We start from the raw sequence: 24,133 nt of genomic DNA, 5'->3' as shown, positions 1-24,133 counted from the left end.
ATTTACTCAAAGATCTATTATTCATTCATATTCTTTCTCATTCCCTCTGTGTCTCTCTCTGTCTCTATCTGTGTCTCTGTCCCTGTCCCTCTCCTTCTCTCAGGATGGCCTTACCATATAACGTGCCTTGGCATGGGATCAACGGCGCATGCCACCACACCGGCTTTTCTCATTTTTAATTGCTTGAGATGGTTAGTGCAGACCAGCACATCATCCGCAAGTGGACAGTTTTGTTTCGGACTTTGCTACCGTCCTCTGCTTCCTGCCTAACATCACTATTCAACGCCCCCTTATGGTGCCGCAGCAGCCACCCGCCTGTGTCCAGATCTTAGAACCCAGCAGCCTCCGCTACTAAGATGTCATTAGAGTGTCTGTGGCAGTTACTCTCCGTTAACTTGAGGAAGTCTGTCCTTCCCCTTTTCTGAATCTTATCGCGGATTTACTGTTGAATTTTTTCAGTTGCTTTTTTTTATCATCAGTACGACCATGCATTTTTGTTGTTGTTATTTTTGTTTTTTAATTCACTAACCTGTTATTATAGTCTGGTTGATTGTGCTGACAAGTTTTCTAATAGCGGACCAGCCTTATGTTGCTAAAAGAAAGCCCATTTAGTTATAATGTATGATTCATTTTATATTATTGCCCAAATGTATATGGCATTACTTCCACTTTGGCTTTTTTTTTTTAATAGACAAAGTAAAACCATGGATGGTATTTCACTTTGGCTTTATATATATAAAAAAAAAAAAGATTTATTTATTTATTATTAGGTGTATGAGTGCTCTGTCTGCATGTACACCTGCAGGCCAGAAAAGTGCATCCGATCACATAATAGATGGTCATGAGCTACCATGTGGTTGCTGGGAGTTGAACACAGGACCTCTGGAAGAGCAGCCGGTGCTCTTAACCTCTGAGCCATCTCTCCAGCCCATCTAATACTTTTTGAGACACACACAATCTATAGTCACATGGGGAAAGGGACCCTCAACTGAGGAAGGGCCTCCTCCGGACAGGCCTCTGTGATATGTTCACTAATGACTGATGTTCAAGGACCCAGCCCACTGTGGGTGGTGACGCCCCTGGGCAGGTGGTCCTGAGTTCTACAAGAAAGCCGGCTGAGCAAGCCATGGTGAGCAAGGCAGTGAGCAGCACCCCTCCATGGCCTCCGCATCAGCTCCTGCCTCCAGGATCTGCTTGAGCTCCTATTCAAGCTTCCCTGGAAATGAACTGTAAAATATACGCTGAAGTAACCCCTCCCTCCCTCCCTCCCTCCCCCCCTCCCTGAAAGCTGCCTCTAGTCACTAGGCCATCCTAGCAGCAGGAAGCAAACAGAACAGCAAGTGTCCTCATCCCTTCCTTATTTTTAAGAACATGAAAATCTGTTTTAATCCTTCCCTAAGTGTTTGGTAGAATTCTCTAGTGAAATCACCTGCATCTAGGGGTGCGCTGGAACTGGACAATTTTACAAATTCAATTCTCTGAATGTTTACAGCCTCAAGCTGGTTATCTGGTTGAGCTGTCATTGTCCCCTGTAGATAAGACCTAATTTTGCTTATTTTTCTTCCTGTTATTTCAAGATTTCTTCTTTTGTATATTTCCTTTAAAAGGCCATCCTTTCAGGATAGACTTCTGGTGACAAATTCTTTTGCATTTCCTTTGTCTGAAAGTATAGGGACTTCCCCTGGATAAAAAGGATTCTAGTTGACAATTTAAAAAAAAAAAAAAAAAAAACCACTTGCAAAATGCAGTGCCACTTCCTTCTGACCCCCAAGGTCAGAGAAACCTGACATTCTGGTATTTCTTTCTGAATAGCTTTCAGCTGTCTCACATGTGCTTAAACTTCCAATCTTAGTCAGGTGTGGTAGTAGATGCTTGTAATCTCAGTACTGGGGGTGACAGCAAACGGATCCAGACAGTCCTGGATTTACAGAAGTTTCTGTCACAAAACAAACATCTTTCATTGTCTTTAGTTTTCGAAGTGTATCTAAACATGCCCTTTCTGTCGAGTGTTTTTGCCTTGTTCATAGCCCACTATTTTTTGTTATTTGTTTGTTTTTTGTGTTTTGTTTCAAGACAGAGCTTCTCTGTTACACAGAGAGAGACCTCCCATTTCTAATGGGTTATGGTAGGAACTTTAGTTCTACCTTTAGCAGCCAGAAGAGGAGCACCCATACCGTGTCTTGCCCAGCCTCTGCTGACATCATTGTCACCTTAAAACTAGACTAGTCAAAGTCTTGGCTCCACATTTCCTTTTGCTGATATATGAGGAGGGCATAGCTTTCCTTTGGTGTTTGGCTCAACATGGAGCACGCACTGTCTTGAAAGAGTGTTCTGCCTTGTGTTGGCCGGGATATGGATCAGTGAAAGAACATTTTTCTTAGCTTTCACAAGGGTATCTCAGTATGACCCCACCACCACCACCACCACCACACACCCTATTTGAAATAAAAGCCTCAGACTTGGAAGGAAAGGAAGGGACTAGCAGCTGGAAAATGGAGTTTCAGGTTTTATTTTCTATGCTCTTCTTTTGCTTACATAATGATTAGGTCACTAACAGCATGATTTAAACACACACCTACAACATTTACAGGCACCTCCTCCATGTCCGGCAGTGCGAGAAACAACTTATCCCACATCTTGTCAATGGCTCGGTTAAGTTAGTGTAACGTCCCCTGGCTAAGCAGGGCTGGTCAGAATCTGAGCCACATCCCCACACTCCATAAACCTCCACAGAGCATGCTCACCTCATGGAGCCAGCCCCTCTAATCACTCAGCCTGAGGGTTCCACAAGGCTCTGTTGTAAGTGCTTCATACAGAATAGGGTTTGGAGGAGGATTCTGCTCAGCTAGTGGACACTAACCCCACATGGGAGCCCCACACAAAGACCACAAGCCCTCTCACCCCATTCACACACGGCAACTCAGAGCTCAGCGGATGGATCTGCAAGTGCTAACTGGCCTCAACAGGAATCTATTCAACAAACACAGGATGAAACAAACCTCTGAACCCTTTTAGAAACTAAACCGCATAGAGTATTCTCCATTCCTAGTCAGAGCAACGGAAACATAGTAAGTAATGCAGCACAACTGGCCTGACTTTCACCTCACCAAGAAAGAAGGTTGTGTCTCACCGCCCTTCTTATGTTGCCTTGTGTTGTGGCCCCATCACCCAAAGTGACTACATTGCCTTCCTGTTTTAAAAGGAGAAAAGTTAAGCATAGACTCACAATATGAACCAGCAAATTTCATGTCTAGGTTTATAGTCAAAAGATCCCAGTAGTCGGTGGCATTGTTCACAATAGCTAAAAGGTGGGACAACACATATGCCTGTAAGTAAACAAATGAATAAACCAAATAAAGCTCGCACAATAACAGAATATCACTCACCCATAGAAAAGGAAGGAAGAGCCAGGTGGTGGCAGAGGCAATTAGATCTCTGAGTTTGAGGCCAGCCTGGTTTACAGAGCAAGTTCCAGGACACCCAGAGATGAGGAGGAGGAGGAAGAGGAGGAGGAGGAGGAGGAGGAGGAGGAAGAGGAGGACAAAGAAGAAGGTGATATGTGTGATAACGTAAAAAAAAAAAAGATTCTAAAAACATTATGCTAAGGGAGGTAGTCTGGATGGGAAAAATCACCCAGTGCACCATTCCACTTCTGTGAGATACTCACACAAATTCAGACACGTCAAGAAGAGAGGGTGCCAGGAGAAAGGGGAGGAAGAGAGGGGAGAGCTTGTTTAGTCAGCCTGGTGTTTTATTGCGGAAAGTTGAAAACGCTCCGAAGAGGAACAGTGATGGTGATAGTCCTATGACTTGTGGGTGTGCTTAACGCCCGGGACGTTCTCTGAACAGTTATCACGATGAAGAGAAAATGTAAAAACAACCTACGCACAAACAAATATGAGACGAAAATGGCTTGTTTTTTTTTCCCCAGCATTCATAACACTTAAAAAGAAGGAAATGGGAACAACCAGCCACATTCCTGAACTACAGTGCGCAGTCATTTTCTGGAAGATAGCACTATGGAAGGAAACCGTCTCACAGTAACAGTGAGGAAACCAGCGAGCCAGTGATAAGGTTACATTACAAACAAGCACTTTATGCCTCGGTCAGTATGTTGACATGAGAGTCATATAGCTACCTGTAGCTTTTTTTGCATTAAGAAAGCATCTTTAGGTTCCTCACAGCACTGATCACCTTGGGTTATGGCTCAGAGAGAGCAACTGGAGATGCCAACGGGCAACAGGAAGAGAGGCCCTTCAAAGTTGTGCACCCCTTACTAACTGACAAGTGGGTGTGCACCAAAGCGTGAATGTCAGTGTCACTCCAATTAATAAATAAAACGCACTTCTTGTCTTCTTTATAAGAAAGGGAGACGGCTGCACTAATCTTACCAGAAATCAAACTCAAAGCCATGTCGTCACTGTTTTACCACTTTGGTTTGTTCGCTGGTGTTCTGGTCAGTCTTGAACCCGAGAGTCTCCAGCTTCAGCCTCCCAAAGCAGAGACGTACAAGGGAACATACGCTACCACATTCAGCTGTCAACTATTCTCCTTTAAAGAAAAAAACCGGCGTGCTGAGCCCAACAGACCGGAGGCCCGAAATGGCTCTCACCAGCCAGCCACAGGTGCTGAGCATCTAGCAGTGAGAGTCATAAACAGGATGTTTCAGCAAGGAAGTGTCTGCCAGGGATCAACAACAGCTCCCACCACATCTGGAAACCTGAAGTGGATTCTGCCTGGCAGGAGAGGTGAATGGGCGGTACCGCTGAGGCTCTCGCCCCACCCCCACCCCTGACTAGTGACCTGGGGCAAGACCCACCCATCCCAGCCACTGTGGACTAGGCTGTGGTTTTTAAGTGAAAGCACCAGATTTCCTAAGGCTACAAAAGCAGCAAATTCAATAGACTGTACTACAGGAAAGCCTCAGATTCACAAGACAGAATAAGGTGGTCATAATAAAAATGTACGCACGCGTGTGCACGCACACTCGCTTGCTCGCTCACTTTACAAAGGAGACTCGGGTTATCTTGACAGATTAAACCTTACCCCATTGTGTCTTGAAACAGTCTTTCACTGTCTCGAGAAAACACTGGAGGTGTGCCGCTGCACCTGGGTTTTAAGTGGGGGCTGGGGATCCAGACTCAGGCCCTCATGCTTGCACAAGAAGCCCTTACTGACAGCACCATCTCCTCAGCCTCCTGATCCTGAGGCCATCCCTCGCAGTGCTAACACCCGAGAACACACGTCAGGTCCAACGAGGCCAGCACTTACCTCTGCCATAGGCCCTGGCTTTCTTTGGGTTGAGTTTGGGTTTAAGGGGAGCGCCTGGCTTGAGCTTGGCTTTGGGGAACTGAGACAGGTAGGTCATCACGGAGTGCTCGTCCACATCCGGGTGAATAATCTCCTCAGGGGTGATGACCTAGAATGACAACATGGTAGGTGACCGCTATGACACTGAAAGCTCTCTTAAACCAAATGCTACAAATAAAATGAAACACATGGCATCACGTTAAAAGCATAAGACCAGTGTCTGAACATACACAGGTTGCTGACTCCTTTGTAACGTGGGAGACCGTCTCCCAAAAATCTGTATGTAATTTCTAGAGATTTATGGCCTGCCCAAGACTTCCTATTCACTGCTTGGTCCAGTGTTCTAGAAAGGGGAAAAGGTACAGGAGGGAAAAGAAACATGTACCCCAATAAGGTGCTGGAAATGTCTTTGAAGCACACAATCAGGCCTCTTCTTCTGCCCATCTACTGTGTACACATCTCTGTGCTAATAACAATTAACGAAGAAAACCAAAGAGAAAGGTAGTGCACGCCTATGGCTTCCGCATTCCGGAGGCTGAGCAGGAAGATAGCAAGTTTGGGGTTAGCCTGAGATTCATAGTGAGGTCCTGGCTCAAAAGCCAAGCAAGACAACATATTCGGCACATGGTCTTAATATGTTAGGAACCTTTAAGACCTAGACAGATGGCTCAGTTTTGAGGAGTGGATACCAGTTGTACAGAGGATCGTTTCCCAGCAGCTCACAAGAGCCTGTAACTCCACTCTGGCCTCTGAAAATAAAAATAAAATACTGAGCCGGGGGAGAGGGGTTCTCCTGACACTGTGCTTAGGAGCTACGTTGGGTCCAGGTTGGACAGGGAACCAGCCTGAAGCTATCAGCACCCCTGATTCGCTATCTTACCTCATCCTAACAGGCAAGGTCCTCCCTGTCCCCAGTGAGGATGCACGGTGGCGTGTCACACCTCCTCAGAGCAGAAGGAGCTGCAATCATGAGCCACACCAACCAGATGCAATGAAGGGATGAGAGAATTCGCCAGAAACACTGCGGTGGTTAGCGGCGAAGAACAAAACAGCCACTGAGGTTTTGAACAGTTGTCTACAAAATAGCCCATTAAAAGTAAAATATGCACCGATTCCCTATGTCTCTCTCCAGGAACTCCTATAATAATTTTATAGTGCCCAAGATCACAGAACATCACAACGAGGTGGCGTCAGATTGAAAGGGGGATGAGCAATGTAACGTGGCATTTCCTGAGGGTGACAGATCGGAGGATGGAAACTCCGACCCAATCTCCACTAACGGGGCTTTTATCATTTTTTAAAAAAAGTTCTAAATACCAGATTGAAATTACTTTTATATATGTTTAAAAACGGTCAAATACTGGTAGCTCCTTATGAGTCCACTTTAGTTAAAGACCATGCTTTCTGATTGGGGTTCAAAGCCTTCAAAAGCTCTGGAACAACAACAACAACAACAACAACAACAAAAAAAAAAAAAAAAAAAAAAAAAAAAAAAAAAAAAAGAAAAAGAAAAAACGTAGTGGTATGCACCTGAACTCTCAGCACTCTAGAGGCTGAGATGGGAAATCAGGAGTTCAAGGCCAGCCTGGACTATTTAGTAAGAAAGAACATAGAAGGTGAGAAAAAGAGACAAGATAAGTGTTAAGGGAGGAAAGGGGAGGGGAAGGAATTGCCAGGTTGTGACGTGCAGATTTCTGAATGATCTATAAGCTTCTAAATCCACAAGAACCTATCATTATGGATTCGCTGACACGGTGGGAGAGTGCCAGAGGCAAGGCTCTTTAAAGGCTGACTGCCAACAAGGTCAGACTGTGGTTTGACCCAGAAAAGAATCCAGACTTCCGGCAACAAGTCAGTGGGTGGAAGCAGTGTCCTGGGTCATGCCATGCTTGTGTATACCTGTGGGACACCCAGCCAGTCGTCCGCCTGCTGCATGGCTTCTCGGGCGTTATCCACCGGCTTCCGTGGGTCCCAGGATTCCCAGTCTGGGCACAGACCTGTTCACAACATATGAAAAGTGCTTTTAGCACTAGTTGACAAAGAGATTAAAGAAGACATGCACTGGTAACCAAACCATTTAGTCTTTTAACTCAGCAATCCCCCCCCCCCCTTTTTTAAAGATTTATTTATTTTATGTACATGAACGCTCTGTTTTTCATGCACACCAGAAGAGGGAATCAGATTGCATTACAGATGGTTGTGAGCCACCACGTGGTTGCTGGGAGTTGAACTCAGGACCTCTGAAAGAGTTATCAGTACTCTCAACTGGCTGAGCCATCTCTCAGGTGCCCTAACTCAGCCATTTCTGACAGCAGCTTAACGAACTATACACCTGAGGGGCAAAAGGTATGACAGCTAAGGAGCATGCCAGCAAGCAGATCTGTGAGTACGAGGCTAGCCTGGTCTACATAATGAGTTCCAGGACAGCCAGGGCCACACAGGGAAGGCATGTCTTGAAAAAGACAGGTGAAAATTACATTTATTTATCTGTATGCATGCGTGAGTGAATGAATGGACGCAGGCACATAACACGGTGCCCAGGAGTCAGTTTCCTCCTTGTGGGTACCAGGGATTGAACTCAGGTCATTGAGACTTGATGACAAGGCCATTTACCCTTGAGCCAGCTCGACAGTCCGTTTGCTAGACTTTGAGTTATTTCTGGAATATTCAAGTTTATAGGCTTTCAAGGAGGAATGAAGCTTTGATGAAGCCCCCACCCCCTTTCTACCTGACATTAGTGAATTCTGCTTTGAGCATGCTGAGGCTATACTGTCTTGTTCAGTGTTAGTGTCCCCAGCTCTTGTAGAACACTCAGAAAATAGGAAAAAAATGCAATTATTAAAGTAAAGGGTTCTTTTATAAAAATAATTTGGGGAGTGGCTATAAACACTGGTTCTAGTTTTTCTACTGAGCATGGGCCAACAAACTCTACCCATCAATCTGAGCCCTCTAGTGAGGATAATTACATCTTGGTGTCCACTCAACCACTTAGAAAAGAGCCCATCCAGGGTGGAAAAGGCTCTGCCTGGACCCACACCAACTGCTAATCCACAGCAATACGAGAGAAAGGGGCAGAGAAGGCCATATATAGTCAAGCTGGTAGTTAATAACAATGGTCACTTTCCATTGGGCAGAAGGCTTTAGACTCCCCTGCCAAGCCACTGAAGAGAGCCACATGTTTTCTTTAAGCCGACAGGAAACAAGGCACCAATGTGGGAAGACACACTCCTGGAGTCTGGTGGACCATAACCCCAAAGCTCTCTCAAAGTTCAGGCCCTGGAGCTTTTCTGGCGATCTGAATAACTAGCAAACCTGTATGGATAGACCTAGAATGCCTACCTTTGGGAGGGCACACAGAGCCATTTGTGGCTCATCTTCTGCCTTACGATGGACTAAAACCAGGAGACCCATAGCAGCTACCACAAACAACCCTTCTTCCAGAAATCCAGCTTTGGAGCCACTATGCTCCTACTCTGGGTGGTTTAGGCAACTATATGTACTTACCAGGTGCACAGCTGTCTACCAGGGCTCCTAGGGCTTTGCCGTCTTGCCAGTTCTGGTTAAAGTTGGTGATGGGCAAGTATGGGATCTTGTTCTGAATCCATCCCAGCAGCCTCTGCTTTGGCGTCTGCTTTTTGGCATCATCATCCCCTTCATCTTCCCATACGGGCATGGAGATGGAGTAGTGAAGGATCAGAGTCCATACCAGGCCCAAGATGAGCTTCAGGTTCCCGTCCACAATGGCTTTACTGTCTGGCAAGACAAGAAATAGCTCGGTCATTCTTCTTCCGAGTTACACAAGCGTGGGTCAAGCTCTTTATGGAAAGTAAATGAAGCTGCCATCCACAGGGAACTGTACTGAGACACTTGAGCGGTAAAAGATGCAGTGTTGAATATGTATACACACACACACACACACACACACACACACACACACACACATACATACGTGTGTGTGTGTGTGTGTGTGTGTGCGCGCGCGCGCGCGCTTCAAAACGTCTGGGAACAGAATGACTGCAGCAGCAATCGAAGCTGTTTATTAACTACTGGCCTGGATCATTAGGATGTGTTATATTATTGTCAATACGTTTCTGTGAGCTTAAAGTTTTCCATACAAAGAAAAAGAGTTTTAAATTTTAAGGAAGCCAGTGTTTGAAACATGATGGATGGCACAGATCAGCAACAAAGTAGCACTGGCACAGATGAGGCCCTGGCTCAGCCTAGATAAACAAATCTATAGGAAGATGACAAGTGATCAAAAGCTTTGAGGTAGATTATATGCTTAGGACTGACATTTAAATACGATGGGAGATATAGAAGAAATTTTGACTATTAGAGATTGATGAAGAGACATAACAAAATGGAATGCTCTAATGCTTGTGTGTGTGTGTGTGTGTGTGTGTGTGTGTGTGTGTGTGTGTGTGTGTGTGTGCACGCGTGCACGCGGGCACCTGTGTGTATTCTAGCTGCCCCTCTGCACCAAGCTGCCTGAAATAAAAAACTGATCCTGTGCAGGGAACTCGAGAGTTTTGTACGGTTCCCTCTTTAAATATAGAAGACATTCAAAGAGAGGGCCGCATACATGTTGACACTAAGAAATGATCTGAGGGACTATTAGGATGGCTTAGTGGGTAAGAGCTTGTTGCCAAGCCCGAGCGTTCAGTCCCTGGAACCCACATGATGGAAGATGGAAGGAGGTTGTCCTCTATTCTCTAAGCACATGAACACAGAGATTAAAACATACATACATACATACATACATACATACATGTAATAATATAAAAGAAGAAATGACCTGAGGATTCTTCCATCTTGAAATGAGTTAATTCACAAGTAACTTACAACTTCTTAAGCTAAGTGACATTTATACTCTTCTCCAAACAAGCCTCCAGGATGCTGTTATTCACGAGTTGGTCTATCCCACAGCTGTGCCTGACTTCCTAGTGGTTTTTCTTTCAATTAAAATTGAAGCTTCCAAGGCTGGAGAAATGGCTCAGGGCCTGACTTGGGTTCCTAGCACCGATGTGTGGCTCACATCAACCTGTAACTTCAGGGAGACCCCAATGCCTTAGCTGCAAGGTTACCCGAACTTACATGCATACATACAGATGCATAATTTTAAAACAATAAAATAATGTTAAGTTGACGTCTATTTTATTGCTTAACATTTTAAAGAACCATTTCAGAAATACAGACAATAAAAGGTATTCGTGTCCCAGAAATAACAATGGTGTACATACAGCCTGTAATACCATCTCGTTTGCTATCCTGGTTTTATATTTTTCTGCACAAGCTTTAAAGGTTTCTTTTCACTGGTGATTGTTTCCTAGTCACCTTTTCCTTATAAAAACTTGCTTCTGTTTACATTCCTACCTTTAGGTTTAAGAAGGCGGCTTCCCTTTAATCTCACCGATGCTGAGCTATCAATCATGTTCCTGTCTGTTGCTCAGTCACTCACCCAGAAGGTAGTTAAGCTAAGGCAAGCAGGCAAAGCGTCTGGCGAGCCTAGGCAGGGACTCGCTTCTCATCCTTTCCCTGACTCCGAGCGCTTGCCAATACCCTGGGCAGCTCTCACCTCCTTTTTGTTTGTTTTCTGAGACAGACTCTTGTACTGTAGCAGAAGCTGGCCTCAAATCTGTGGTCCTCCTGCCTCTGCCTCCCAGATGTTGGATTATGCGCATGCACCACCACGACTGGCTCTCTGTCCTTCCACCTTCTACCTGCACTCATCAAAAATTTAAATACTATCTTTAGGATTGCTCTTTTCCCTTCCTTCCACAAACATCAAGAACCACCCCTTTCTACTGGGGCCCCACACTGAAAATGTCGTAACTTCTGAGATCCCATTCAACCTCTTGTAAAGCTTTTTACATTATGTCATCTCTCCCTATTGCATCTCTTGACAATTTTTTGCACTTTCCTATAGATGTGCAGCTTCTCCCTTTCCTGGTACATCCGAGAACCATGAAGATGAACGGCCACTTACACACACACCCTCAACACCATGTTTCTAGCTGAGTACTTCTGTTCTTCCAAACTGACTGACACTACCTGTTGTCCGTAGGCCCACAGAACCTAAACACACAGCATTCAGTTGGCCTGATCCTTGTCACAGCCACTCAACCACATATACCCAGCTTCAAAGTTGGCCTGTTCCAAGTGACAGCTTACTTGTATGACAGGCCTGCTTCATGTTCTGAATTTCCTTGCCTGTGAAAACGCTCACCCTGTCTTCCTGTGGACTACACTATGGTACACACACAACACACACACACACACACACACACACACACCGCCCCAAGGCTGGTGGTGCTACATGCACAACCATATGTGTGCTAGGATCCTTTCCTTCAACAGCAGGACCAGCGACCAGACCTCCTGCCTTCCACTCCACAGCAGGACCATAGGGTGGGGGTGGCGGTGGCGGTGGCGGTGGGAGTGGGGATGGGTTGGGTGGGGAACAGCCTTCCTCACCTTGCAGCTGTCTCACCATCCATGAGGCACTTGAACACAGACCAAACCACATAATATGTATGTCTAGTAAGGTACTGACTGATGGCAGCCCGACTGCATTGTGGGGGCTAAGAAGCCTTGTTCTACCGCAAGCATTAAGCCCGTAAAACTCAAACTCCCCACAGCTCTGTAAAATAGACGCTTTTCAAAAGCACGCTTGCATGCCTGCCTAGCACGTGAAAGGCCCCCCTGGGTTCAATCTCTGGCACTAGAAGAAAAATGGCAAATTTGAGCTGGGTGTGTGGTAGCATGCACTTGTAATCTCAGCACCAGGGAGCCCAAGGCAGGAGGATCCTCAGGTGGTCAAAATCAGTGTGTGCATGCCCAGCCTGGGCTACATAGCAAGACATGGTCTCAAAACCCGTGACGTGTAAGTGTTTGGGCACACTTATTTTATGACCAAAAGTCAGGTGGTTCTATTTGTATGCAGGGTGCACATGCTGCTCTAAAGGAGAAAGCAAAGCCCTTTTGGAGCAGATTTTGGGGAAGTATGATGACCCTGTCAAAATCTGAGCCAAAGTTATGAAATATACAGTACCCCCAACTTGAGTTTCCAATGAGTTCAAAGTAGGTGTCCTAACAGGAAGGGCCTCTCTCATGGCCTTCCTGGGATACATGATACTTTCACCCCGCCCAGTCTAAAAAGCTGGAAGGAAAATAGGCTTCATGCCAAAAGTGATTTTTGACAGGTAAAGGTTCAAATGTTTAGCCCAGCTCTTAGAACAATAAAAAGGTGGCAACTTGCCCAAAAGACCTCCCCAGTTCCCATCCACAGGAAACAGGAGACTCCCACAGCATGCCTTGAAGGGGAAATGTTGCGAGGGCATCCCAGTGTGTGTGTGTCTGGCCATTGCTGAAGATCTGGTGTGCTGGGGAGTGCTCCTTCTGACTCACAAGAAAGGAAAAGGCCAAGTGGATGGCAGCACACCCACAGTCCAAGGCTGGAGGGCCTCTAGCTTTCAGGAACCAAACAAGCCAACGCCCAGCATGCCTGCCCAACCTCCCAGACTCTGCCTGGATTTCCACAGACTGGAACCTGGCCATGCGCTTCTCCTCCCCAAAGCTGACCAATCACAATTCCCACATAACTACCCTGGCTACTGACAACACAAACCCTCAAGCCACACACACTTTCTCAAACTACCTACAATTATCCAGTTACTTTAAAATAACAGCGCTGCTTTTTTTCCCCCCTTTTTAATAGCTAGAAAGTCGATTTGAACTCCTGCAAATTCTACAATGGGATACATTTATATCACTTCTGTAGCCGTCCTCTAGCTCTTGTTAAGGAGCATTTATATGTGGAATGGGGCCAATTCTGAGGTGAATACCAGGGTTTTTTTGTTTTTGTTTTTGTTTTTTTAGCATTCTGCAGAAGTTTTTAAGTACTCCCTTAAAGGGTCTTTCGCCTCTCTCACTCGCCTCTCTCAACTCTCATCAACAAGGGCCAACTGTTGCAGGACATTTGATCCCAAACACCAGACCGATACAGCCCTGCCTCTTCCATCTAGTGCTGTACCAGCACCCCACTGGAGTTCCTGAGGCACTCACCTGGCTGCCAATGATTAACCAAGATGGCGGGGGTAGTTAGTAAGCCTTGAGGACAGATGTGGGTGGAGAACTCTTCTGAATGAGAACAATAGGTCATCCTTTGGCCCCAAGACAACAAATGACTCCAGGAAGTAAGAAGTGAAGAGAGTGGCGAGGGCCAGGGAAACAGAATTCCGTATTCTCTGCTCTCTGCACACTCAGCAACTGTTCCCTGCTAGGAAGTTGTGAGCTCAGAGCCTGAAGTACAGATGGCTAACACATTGAAGTACCTGCTGCATGCTTAGCCACTAGGAAAAGCAAAGCACAACTGTGGACTCCTTCTTCGCTCTTGTCAGAATGGCTAACACTAAAAACAAAACAAAACGAGAAAACAAGGGTCTGAGAGGTGGTTAACGCGATTGCTACTCTTGCAGAGGACAGGTTTGGGTGTTGGCACCCACATGGCTGCCTCCAATGCCAGTTTGCTGGGATCTGATGCCCTCTCTGACTTCCAAGGGCACTGTACGCGCATGGTACACTTGTATACACAAAGGCAAACAAACATAGAAAACCAACTTCAAATGCTGGTGAGGTGGAGGAGGGAGGAGGGCACCTTACAAAATGTTGGTGGGAATGTAAACTACAGAAGCCTCTACGGAAGGCAGTGCAGAGGTTTCGAAAACAGCTAAAAACTGACAGCCCATGATTAAGCTCTACCAATCTCCCCGGGAAACACGGCCAAAAGAAACCATGTCAGCATGCCACAGAGATACCTGTTCATCCATGTTTACTGCTCTGTGACTCAGAATAACCGAGTTACGAAGTCAGCTTAGGTTTCCACCAGTGGAAAAAGAAAATGGTGTGTGTGTGTGTGTGTGTGTGTGTGTGTGTGTGTGTGTGTGTGTGTGTGCACGCGTGCGCGATGTAGAATATATACACAAATCGTGGCATTTGTAGGAAAGTAGATAAAGCTGGACATCATAATAAGGAAAAAGAAAAATATTGCATTTTCTTTCCTATATGGAAACTAGGGAGTATGGACACACACACACACACACACACACGATTAAGGGAACTAGCAGAGAGGAGGGTAAGTAAAGTAATGGGAGTGAATGTGGTCAGAGTGCCTGATATATATATATATATGGACAAAAAGCCAAAATATATTGCTCAGTACAACAAACATATACGGGGCTTTTTTAAAAAAAAAAAAAATGAACAACAGAGAATCAGCTGCGAAGCCAGCAGCTCAACCAGATTTCTCTCTCTCTCTCTCTCTCTCTCTCTCTCTCTCTCTCTCTCTCTCTCTCTCTCTCTGGACAATATGGCAGCTCATCTGAGCTTTACTCTCCTCATCTGACAAGAGCAACCACTATATTCAACAACTTGATAGGGAGGTAGGAGGAGCAAGGCCAGAGAGGAGCAAGAGTTGAGAGTGACGTCTGGCACACAGTAAGTAGGTGCTTAGTAGGTCTAACTCTTCCCCCTCCCGAATTCACTCACCTATAACTCTCCTACTGTGCCAAGCAGCCTTCTGGCAGAGCCCGAAGCCTACCTCAAGTGTCATTTCTAAGCAGAGACAAAAACAAGTGCCTGGTGCATGGCCTGCTTGTCACTTCTCTGAGCCAAACCACTCATCAGAAGGGCCACAGCTCCATTAGGAGGAACAGCCCCTCCTGACCACCATTCTGCTGTGAACCTGGGGCATGTATGAGATCTCCATGACGCATGACACCCGGGAGCTGAGCAGTTAAGACCCACACTGCCTGAGAGAGTCCCCGCCCCTTCCTTCCCAGAGACCAGCCAGGCACTGAACCTTGCAGAAGGAACATGGTACTCAGGGCAGACTTTCTGGGCCAGAGCTAGTAGGATGTCCTGATTTCATGGTGTCTAGGCTGTGGCCCCCCCAACACTCCTGGCCCAGAACTCCCTACCCGCCTTTTCTTCTAGGCCTAGAAGGAAGGCCAGGGAGAGGCCGGGAAGGACGGGTTCTGTGGGTACTCTCGACTCCACCTCTTCTCTCCAGTCCCCTCACTTGGGAACTTGGACTATTCGAGCACAGCATGCTGCGGGTTCCCACTGCTGCAATTTCACTGCCTCTTGGCGTCTCTGCAGCCGGTTTTCATTGCTGTTTCCACTGTCCTCTGACACCAATGACCTCCACACACTCTTATCAACACTGGGACTCACAGGACACAGCTCAAGCTAGAGTGGAGCCCTCAAGCCTTACACTGGGGCTTCCTGTTGGCCTTAGGTGCCTGGTGAGCCTGCAGCAGCAGTTTCCTGTACAGGGCTGTTCCCAAAGAATCCTGGACTGCAGAGACTTCCTGGGCTCACGGGCCAGACATGGCCAGGCTTGAGGCTTACTGGCACTGTGAGGTCGACTTGCTTTGAAGCCCCACAAACCATGCCTATAGTCTTCAGGTGATCAAACAACAGGAAATCTGGAGATGAAAGGAAACAAACTGACCCTCAGTGAAAAAGTTAGAAGGATGAAGCCTTGAGTCTTGGTTAAAGAAGATCCGATCCATCTTGGCCAGCTGCCAAGAACAAGGTCCTATTTCTGGTATACTATGCATGGCCTGTCTATTCACACCACAGATGGACCAGGCCAGGGGGGCCCGCGAAGGATTAAGAGTGAGGCCAGCTTCACTCCTCTCTGTACTCTGGCGTCTTTCTGAGGCCTCAAACCAACAAAGCAGACTTAGAGCTCGGTGACTCACGACCCTGATGACTGGAGAGCATCTGTGGCAAAGGACACTAAAAATCCTTCCTCCCCTTCTCATCCTAGGCATGTGGCTTCCAGAAAGATGGTTTTCCCAGCCTCTCTGGACTTCAATGGCCTAGCTGCTGGCAACGGACAGTGGGCAAAAGTGAAGTGCGCCATCACTGTAGCCCTGGGTGGATATCTCTTTAACTGCCAGCCATAGCCTTGCACCTACCTCAGTTATGAGCTCATTATGGGAGGACTGGGAGAAAACAAATAAACAAACAAACAAAGGCCACCAGAATCAGGGATCAGATCAAAAACAACAACAACAAATTTTCATTCTTTTCCAGTGATATGCTCCTGATGTTGTCCATCACTCCATCAGTTCAATCCCACTACACACTCACCTAAGCCTCTTTGTTACAGCAGTAACATGACCTAAGGTCATGTGGGTCTATTTCAGTATAGACCACAATAAAGTGAGGCCAGGAAACTGGGGTCAGCTGGATTTCTAGTTCTCTTTCCTACTCACAAACTGCTCGGAGTCTAGTAGGGACTTCTGAGTTAATTTGTATACACCCACTGCAGTTGGGTTATTCTAGAGTGTATTCAGAAAGTCTTGTGTTAGTTAAGCTTTCAAAGATGATCCGCCTGCCTCTGCCTCCCAAGTGCTAGGATTAAAGGTATGCGCCACCATGCCCGGCCCTGGTTTTTATTGTGTTTTTTGTTTTGTTTTTCTGAGACAGGGTTTCTCTGTGTAGGAGCCCTGGCTGCCATGGAACTCAATCTGTAGATAACGCTGGCCTCAAACTCACAAAGGCCCACCCATTTCTGCCTCCTGAGTGTTGGGATTAAAGGTGTGGGCCACCACTACCTGGCTTTGGTATTGTATTGTAAGTTACATTTTCAATATTTGGTAACGTCTTCCCTCCCTAACAGTACTTTGGAATATTTTCTTCCTTTAAATTCACTTAAGAATTAGTTTATATGCAGCAATAAAAGCTGATTTTAGACTGAATGATAACATATTAAACAGCATAGAAGAGGGTATAAGTTGTCAGGCCCAAAAGAAGCTCAGTAGCTAACCCTGGCTCCTATCAGCACACCAAAGCACACTCCAGGCTCACTCAGTATCTGTGGCCTTTCTCCGCTCTTTCACCCCCACACCTCGCTTCTTAGGCTCATGGGCATCCTCTTCCTCCGGCTCCCCATTCCTATATAACCCAGCCATCTCGGCCATGGCACTTTCTGGGTCCCCTCTTTTGTCCCTCTCTCTTTGCCCTCTCCTTTTTCTTCCCACTCCTCTCTTGGCCACGCCCACTCTGCTGGCCCTTTCAGTGTAGGACTCCCTCTCCCTGCTCTGGACTCTTCCAGAAGCCTCTCTATACTCTCCCTTATACCGCCAATAAAAACCTCCCTTCCAATCATACACCGGATTGATCTTGTACTCATTTCAATCATATTCCTGGGATCTCTAATTCCAGACCAGCCTGGGATACTACACATTGAGTTGCGCACTAGGGAACTGTGCAGTGAAATCATGTCTCAAAACGAACCTACCAAACATTAGGATGAAGATTAGAACCTCGTTAGGAAGGTTGTAGAAGAAGGGGGCAAATAAAGGATACCCCCAAAATGGTCTGAATTTCTCAACTTTGTATCTCAACTCAAAGCTATCAGTCCCTGCATAAGCCCACTCTGTTGACACCACACAGTTTCTGGTTGGCTAACAAGGTAAGCCTCCTCGCCCCCCCAAGACTCCTCTGAGCATGCTCATGAGTCACAGAGCAGAATATAGCCACCGGGAACTCTGGGTTACACCCCAGCACAAGTACATGAAGCTTCGTCACAGCATGGCAGGCACAGCCCCCAGCCACCACTGCTCTGAGAATATGTCCAGCTGAAATAACAAATGCTGGCTGTGAATAGAGGGCACCCCGCTCCTGCCACCCCCCCACCCCCACCGCTGAGACCTACTGGCTCCGTCTCAGCTTGTCATGTAGACAGAACTCCACTGAAATGCAGCTCACTCACTAGGAGCTCGGCTCTACCTGAGTTAGGCTGCCTGAATGTGCAGCCCACAAAAGAAAAGGAGGCCAAATGAGAAAGAGGCCTGAAAGACCCCATAAGCATCCCTCCTGTGGTCAACAGCATGACAGCAGTTGTGCCTTGCACTCTCATACCCCCTGTCCATAATCTTCCCAGGGCCAAGCCCTGTGCACCCTGAAGTCGTTCCTTGTAACAAAGACCCTGTGAGGGTGGCTTTGATGGTTCATTCTCATTTTACAGATGAGACAATAGAGAAAAAGCCATTACTCTGAATCTGTTTGTATCACAACAGGCAGATAAGTCATTATTCTCATTCTGCAGATGAGGAGACTGAGGGTCCTATGGCTGGTAAGTCTATGTGCTTAGGATGTGAACCAGGCTGCCAACCCACATGAGTCCCGTGTGCTTAGGATGTAAACCAGGCTCCCTGACCCACATGTATCTCGTGTGCTTAGGATGTGAACCAGGCTCCCTGACTCACATGTATCCCGTGTGCTTAGGATGTGAACCAGGCTCCCTGACCCACATGTATCCCGTGTGCTTAGGATGTGAACCAGGCTGCCGACCCACATGAGTCCCATGTGCTTAGGATGTGAACCAGGATGCTGACCCACATGAGTCCCATGTGCTTAGGATGTGAACCAGGCTCCTGACCCACATGAGTCCCGTGTGCTTAGGATGTGAACCAGGCTCCTGACCCACATGTATCCCGTGTGCTTAGGATGTGAACCAGGCTGCCGACCCACATGAGTCCCATGTGCTTAGGATGTGAACCAGGCTGCCGACCCACATGAGTCCCATGTGCTTAGGATGTGAACCAGGCTGCCAACCCACATGAGTCCCATGTGCTTAGGATGTGAACCAGGCTCCTGACCCACATGAGTCCCGTGTGCTTAGGATGTGAACCAGGCTGCCAACCCACAGGCAGAGCATATGGACTTCAACTAGTTCCATTCATATTTACTGTGCAGACCTGCAGGGCTCTGGAAGAAAAGACAGTGGACAGTGCATGCAGAGCGGCAACAGAAGGCAAAGGAGATGCCAGCAATGAGTCAGACCTGTTTTATCAGTCCCCTTTTCTCAGCCAAGACCTTCTGGGGACCTGGGATTCTACTGATCTGGGAAGTCCCTGCATATTGCTTCTTTGCTGGACGGAGATGCATCTACAACCAACTCCTTGGAAGAGACGGTGTGCCCAAGGAAATCCAAACCTGTTATCCTGCCCTTTTCTCTGGAAAATACAACTTAGGCTTACTTGTATTCTTGAAAGCCCTGTCTGCTCTTTCTCTTCTTCTGTTCTCAGGTCCAACAAAAATTTCCTAACTGCCTTGTAAGCATTGGGCTTTGTGCTGGATACAAATTAAATTTTGAACAAGAAAAATGAAACTTACTCTAAAACAGTCCAGGAAGAGAATAGAGTGTACTGGGTAACACAAGCGAAGAACAAGTCAAGGGAAAACCTGGTAGCTTTTGGCTTTTTATTCCCCATACTACACTATGGGTTTTTGGTCTATACAAATGCATACGTATGTGCACATCCATCAAGAGTAGAAATAACAATGGTGAACAGGATGGGATGGGTGTTCATTCGATTACACTTGTAAGCGTCGAATCTAGTTACAGAATCAGATCAAGGTGGCTCTCTTGGTTTGCATTCCCGTCAAATAACGCAGCTCATGTTACAAGTCGTACAAGCCTACTAGGGAGATGGCAGGCCGCCCAAAGGTTGTGAAGGAGCAATAAAAGGGAACAAAACTTCCCATGTAAAGTGGTGAATAGGAATAAAGCTGAGGGAAATGCAAAATAATTTAGATCAGCTGGCTCCCAACTTCAACAGAAAGAGAATGAGGTCGGAGGGAAGAAATCTGCAGAGGAGAGATGACCGCATGCCGGTTCCACCTCCCCACACGGACACGTCTGGGGTGGCACCGGACCCCACGGCACGATTTAGCTTAAATGGCAGCTGAAATTGGTACTCTCAGTTTACGATTTTTGATCCCTGAACACATCTGCCCGCCCCCCCCTGGCTGTCTCATTGCAGGTAACATGCCCGGTGTCCAACATCTCTGGGTGAAAAGCATGGGAGGAGGGGTGTCTGGGGCTATGGGGATGGGGGGGGGGGGCGGGGAGCAGGTCATTTAGTTCATTTAGTAAAATAACTGGTGGCCAAGTAACCTAAGGATGAGAGTGGCTGGTAGTTAGTGACGGCACAGATAGAAGCTCACAAGCCCTGCCCTGGGGTCAGGAAAATCCCCAAAGTGCAGTGACTTGGTAACTGTGGGGCTAAGAGTGGCCTACTTTCACTTGGACTCACCATCTCAAGCCACTGTGACATCTTGCAGTAGAGCAGGTAGCAGGAGTAAATACTACTATTCCAACAGTAAAAACGTCAGCACACACAAGTAATGGGAACTGATAGTATGCCATCAGCACTGGGAGAAAGAAAGGTTCTCTACTGTCCTATGCAGGTTAAAGACTGCTCATCAGCCGGGCGTGGTGGCACACGCCTTTAATCCCAGGACTTGGGAGGCAGACGAAGGTAGATCACTGTGAGTTCCAGGCCAGCCTGGTCTACAAAGTGAGTTCAGGACAGCCAAGATAACACAGAGAAACCCTGTTTCAAAAAAGGGGAAAAAAAAAAAAAAAAAAAACCACAACCCAAAAATAAAATAAATAAATAAATAAAGACTGCTCACCACTTATTACCCCAGAACTTGGCCTTCCACACAGAAGAACATTCCATCTGCTAACAACTACAAGAGTGGGAATCATCAGGGACCCTGAATTAAGGCTGATAGAATCAAGATGTTCTTTGCTTCATGAGCTGCTGAACAACCTGCTAGTTTGCTAAACTCTGCAGGCCACCCGGACCCTACCAGCAGATTCCAGAACAATCCCGTGGCTGACGAAAATTAAATTCAGGCTCCCTAAACTAAATTTGAAGCACAAAGTATTCAAGAAAGATCCTGAAGGAGATTTCTTTGTCTAACTTGAAATGGGTGAGGGGGGTAGTATTTAAAAAGATCATTAATCATTAAATCAGCCTAACATGTCACTACACTGCAACGTCCACCTCAACAAGCAGTTAAAGAAACTGTACAAACACAAGTAGCAGGCTGCTGCAGAAAGAATGAGGAACATTTGTTTGTTCCTGCTACAGGGGTAAGCATTGGCACATTATGGAAGAGAGGGAAACACTGTAGCAAAGGACAGAGCATGCTCAATTGGCCCCTGGGACTCTAGCAAGAAGACTAAAGAGGTGAAGGCAAAGAAGCCCCCTTCTGTATTGCTTGCATTTTTACATTTCCATTCATTCATTCATTCATTCATTCATTCATTCCTTTTTTGGGGGTTTGCTTTTTTTCAAGACAGGGTTCCTCTGTGTAGCCCTGACTGTCCCAGAACTTACTCTGTGGATCAGGCGCTGATATTCAAGAGCCTGCCTCTGCCGCCTGAGTGCTACGATTAAAGGTGCCACCACTACCTGGTTTCTTTTTGTGGGTTTTTTTTTTTTTTATTAATTATAGTTATTCCTTTTAGAATAAATTTTATATATACCACCCAAAAGATGGAAATGCTCATATTAAGAAACTTCAAGCCGGGCATGGTGGCACATGCCTTTAATCCCAGCACTCGGGAGGCAGAGGCAGGCGGATCGCTGTGAGTTCGAGGCCAGCCTGGTCTACAAAGTGAGTCCAGGATGGCCAAGGCTATACAGAGAAACCCTGTCTCGAAAAACCAAAAAAAAAAAAAAAAAAAAAAAAGAAACTTCAATAAAACTGTTTGTAGGGTTCTGTGCCGTGGCATGAATATGGGGAAATCAAGAGTCTTTATCCTGTGATAAGGCAATGGGTTTGGTGGGCTTATGTGTGAGGGAAGGAGAGCGGTGGGGGGGAGGGGTGGGGTGTGCACAATTGAGGTCATCGCACAGGCTCAGTCTTGAAGAGACTGAAGCTGCTTACCAGCTGAGCAGGGTGGGTGAAGGAGCAGGGAGCGAAGAGGGAGGCAGGGGAGGCTGGGGCTTCCCTAGATGGGGGTACACTATCTGAGAGAAGATCAAAGAGGAAACCTTGCCGGTCTGACTCACTTTTTTTTTTCTGAGACGTTCCCTCACTCACCTTTCTCACAGTGAAAATGCAAATGTTCACTGTTGCTCACCAGACAGACACACCCCCTCCAGGACACCTGGAGGCACCAAGCCCCTGAGATGGCCTCCCCCTCGGAGGCCAAACAGCTTGGGGGAGTAGGGGGATGATGATGCCACAGATGACACAGCAAGAAGACAGTCACCTGGCTGCCTTTTAGGCATATTTTCCCAGACAACAGCAACAAAAATGAACTTCGTCACCATTTTCCTGAGCCCCCTGAGCACTCTTGCAAGACTCAGCCTAGTATAATCACCTTCTTGAATTCTCACAAGGCTGTGAGATACCACTGTCCGTTCCATTTTCCAGACTAATAAGGGGTAAATTAAGTCCAAAGTCACTGAGCTCCAGAGGTGAAGCAGGGATTTGAACTTAGGTCAGTGACCCTAAACCCTGCTGTTGACCATCCTTCTCTGGAGAACCAAACAGGCCACAAAGGACGTGGCCAATATATAGACAGAGTTGTCACAAATGCTTCAAAAATGGGAAAAGATGTTTAAAAAAAGAAGAAAGAAAAATGTTGAGGGTTACATCAGCCTTGTAAAAGAGATTTATCATCTCACCCTTGTATTCTGTCCTGTGACAAATGGTCTTGGCAGCAAGATAAACAGACCCAATACAGCAGGTCAGACGCACTGCTAAGTAGGGGAAACTCCATCTAAACATTCCTAAGACACGCTGTCCAAAATGCAGAGCAGGCGAGTGACACACAATTCATCTCCACAGGGTTAGCCCAGCCACCAGCTGCTGCTGGACCGAAGGGAGAGCCAGTCTGCGCCAAGTCTCTTTATTGCCAGTACTTCCTCTACAGCTGGGTGGTTCTGAAGCTGCCCCTAGCCCAGCAACGAAAGGACATCAGCTCAGGCAGCTAAAGCTCGGAACTGTCCTGCCTACACCTGACTCTAGGAGCACTGTAAACCGGAACCTATCTATCCTTCACCACTTGGACCATCGACCAGTATTTTCCTTAATTCAACTCATCCCTGCCTGGAATACCTTAAGTGATAATGCCCATGAAATTTCAGTCTAAAACACTAGTTACATTGTTAAAACTCATGAAAAAGCCAGGCATGGCGGCCCACGCTTTAAATGCCAGCACTCAGGCGGCAGAGACAGGCAGATCACTGTGAGTTCGAGGCCAGCCTGGTCTACAAACCAAGTCCAGGACAGCCAAGGCTACACAGAGAAATCTTGACTTGAAAAACAAACAAACCAAAGTTAGTTGTGTAACTTTATCATCTTGAGTGCCACGTGTCTTAGAAGAGACCAAATCAGATCTCCACCAGTTTTTCCAGATGCCCCCCTACCCGTGGGTGGAGTCAGGTGGGGGGATTTGGGGCTAAAGTAACACTGGTAACACACTAAACAACTCTTTTTTTGATAGAGTCCCCCCCTATGTCAGTGGTTCTCAACCCTCCTAATGCTGCAACCCTTTAACACCTCATGTTGTAGTGACCCCCTCCAACCATAAAATTGGTTACTACTTCATAACTGTAATTTTGCTACTGCTATGAATCGTAATGCAAATATATGATATGCGACCCCCTTTGGGAATGCAAACCCGGGTTGAGAACTATTGCCCTATGTAGTCCAAGCTAGCCTTTTTTTTTTTTTTTTTTTTTTTTTTTTTTGGTTTTTCAAGACAGGGTCTGTGTAGCCTTGGCTGTCCTGGAGTCACGTTGTAGACCAAGCTGGCCTCGAACTCACAGCGATCCACCTGCTTCTGCCTCCTGAGTGCTGGGGTTAAAAGCCTGCACCACCACACCTGGCTCCAAGTTCGTCTTAAAGCTCATAACCATCCCACCCTAGCTTCCCCACTGCTAGAATTACAGGCCTGCATAACCATATTTGGTTAGGTTTGTTTGTTTGAATTCTT

General features: G+C 46.6%; 1 protein-coding gene across 3 annotated transcripts in view; it reads right to left on the bottom strand.

Moving 5' to 3' along the window:
- The window catches only part of Flnb (filamin B), a 130,815-nt gene that overhangs the window by 75,196 nt on the left and 31,486 nt on the right, over nt 1–24,133 (bottom strand). For all 3 annotated transcript variants that reach the window (XM_051172872.1, XM_051172880.1, XM_051172889.1), the window contains exons 2-4: nt 8,815–9,063; nt 7,210–7,307; nt 5,272–5,419 (exon numbers count right to left, since the gene is read on the bottom strand). In XM_051172872.1, the coding sequence (XP_051028829.1) occupies nt 5,272–5,419; nt 7,210–7,307; nt 8,815–9,063 (495 nt within the window). The remainder of the gene's footprint in view (nt 1–5,271; nt 5,420–7,209; nt 7,308–8,814; nt 9,064–24,133) is intronic.

The sequence above is a fragment of the Acomys russatus genome, chromosome 3 (assembly GCF_903995435.1).
Source record: "Acomys russatus chromosome 3, mAcoRus1.1, whole genome shotgun sequence".
Taxonomy (NCBI): domain Eukaryota; kingdom Metazoa; phylum Chordata; class Mammalia; order Rodentia; family Muridae; genus Acomys; species Acomys russatus.
This window is presented reverse-complemented; position numbering and strand designations above follow the sequence as displayed.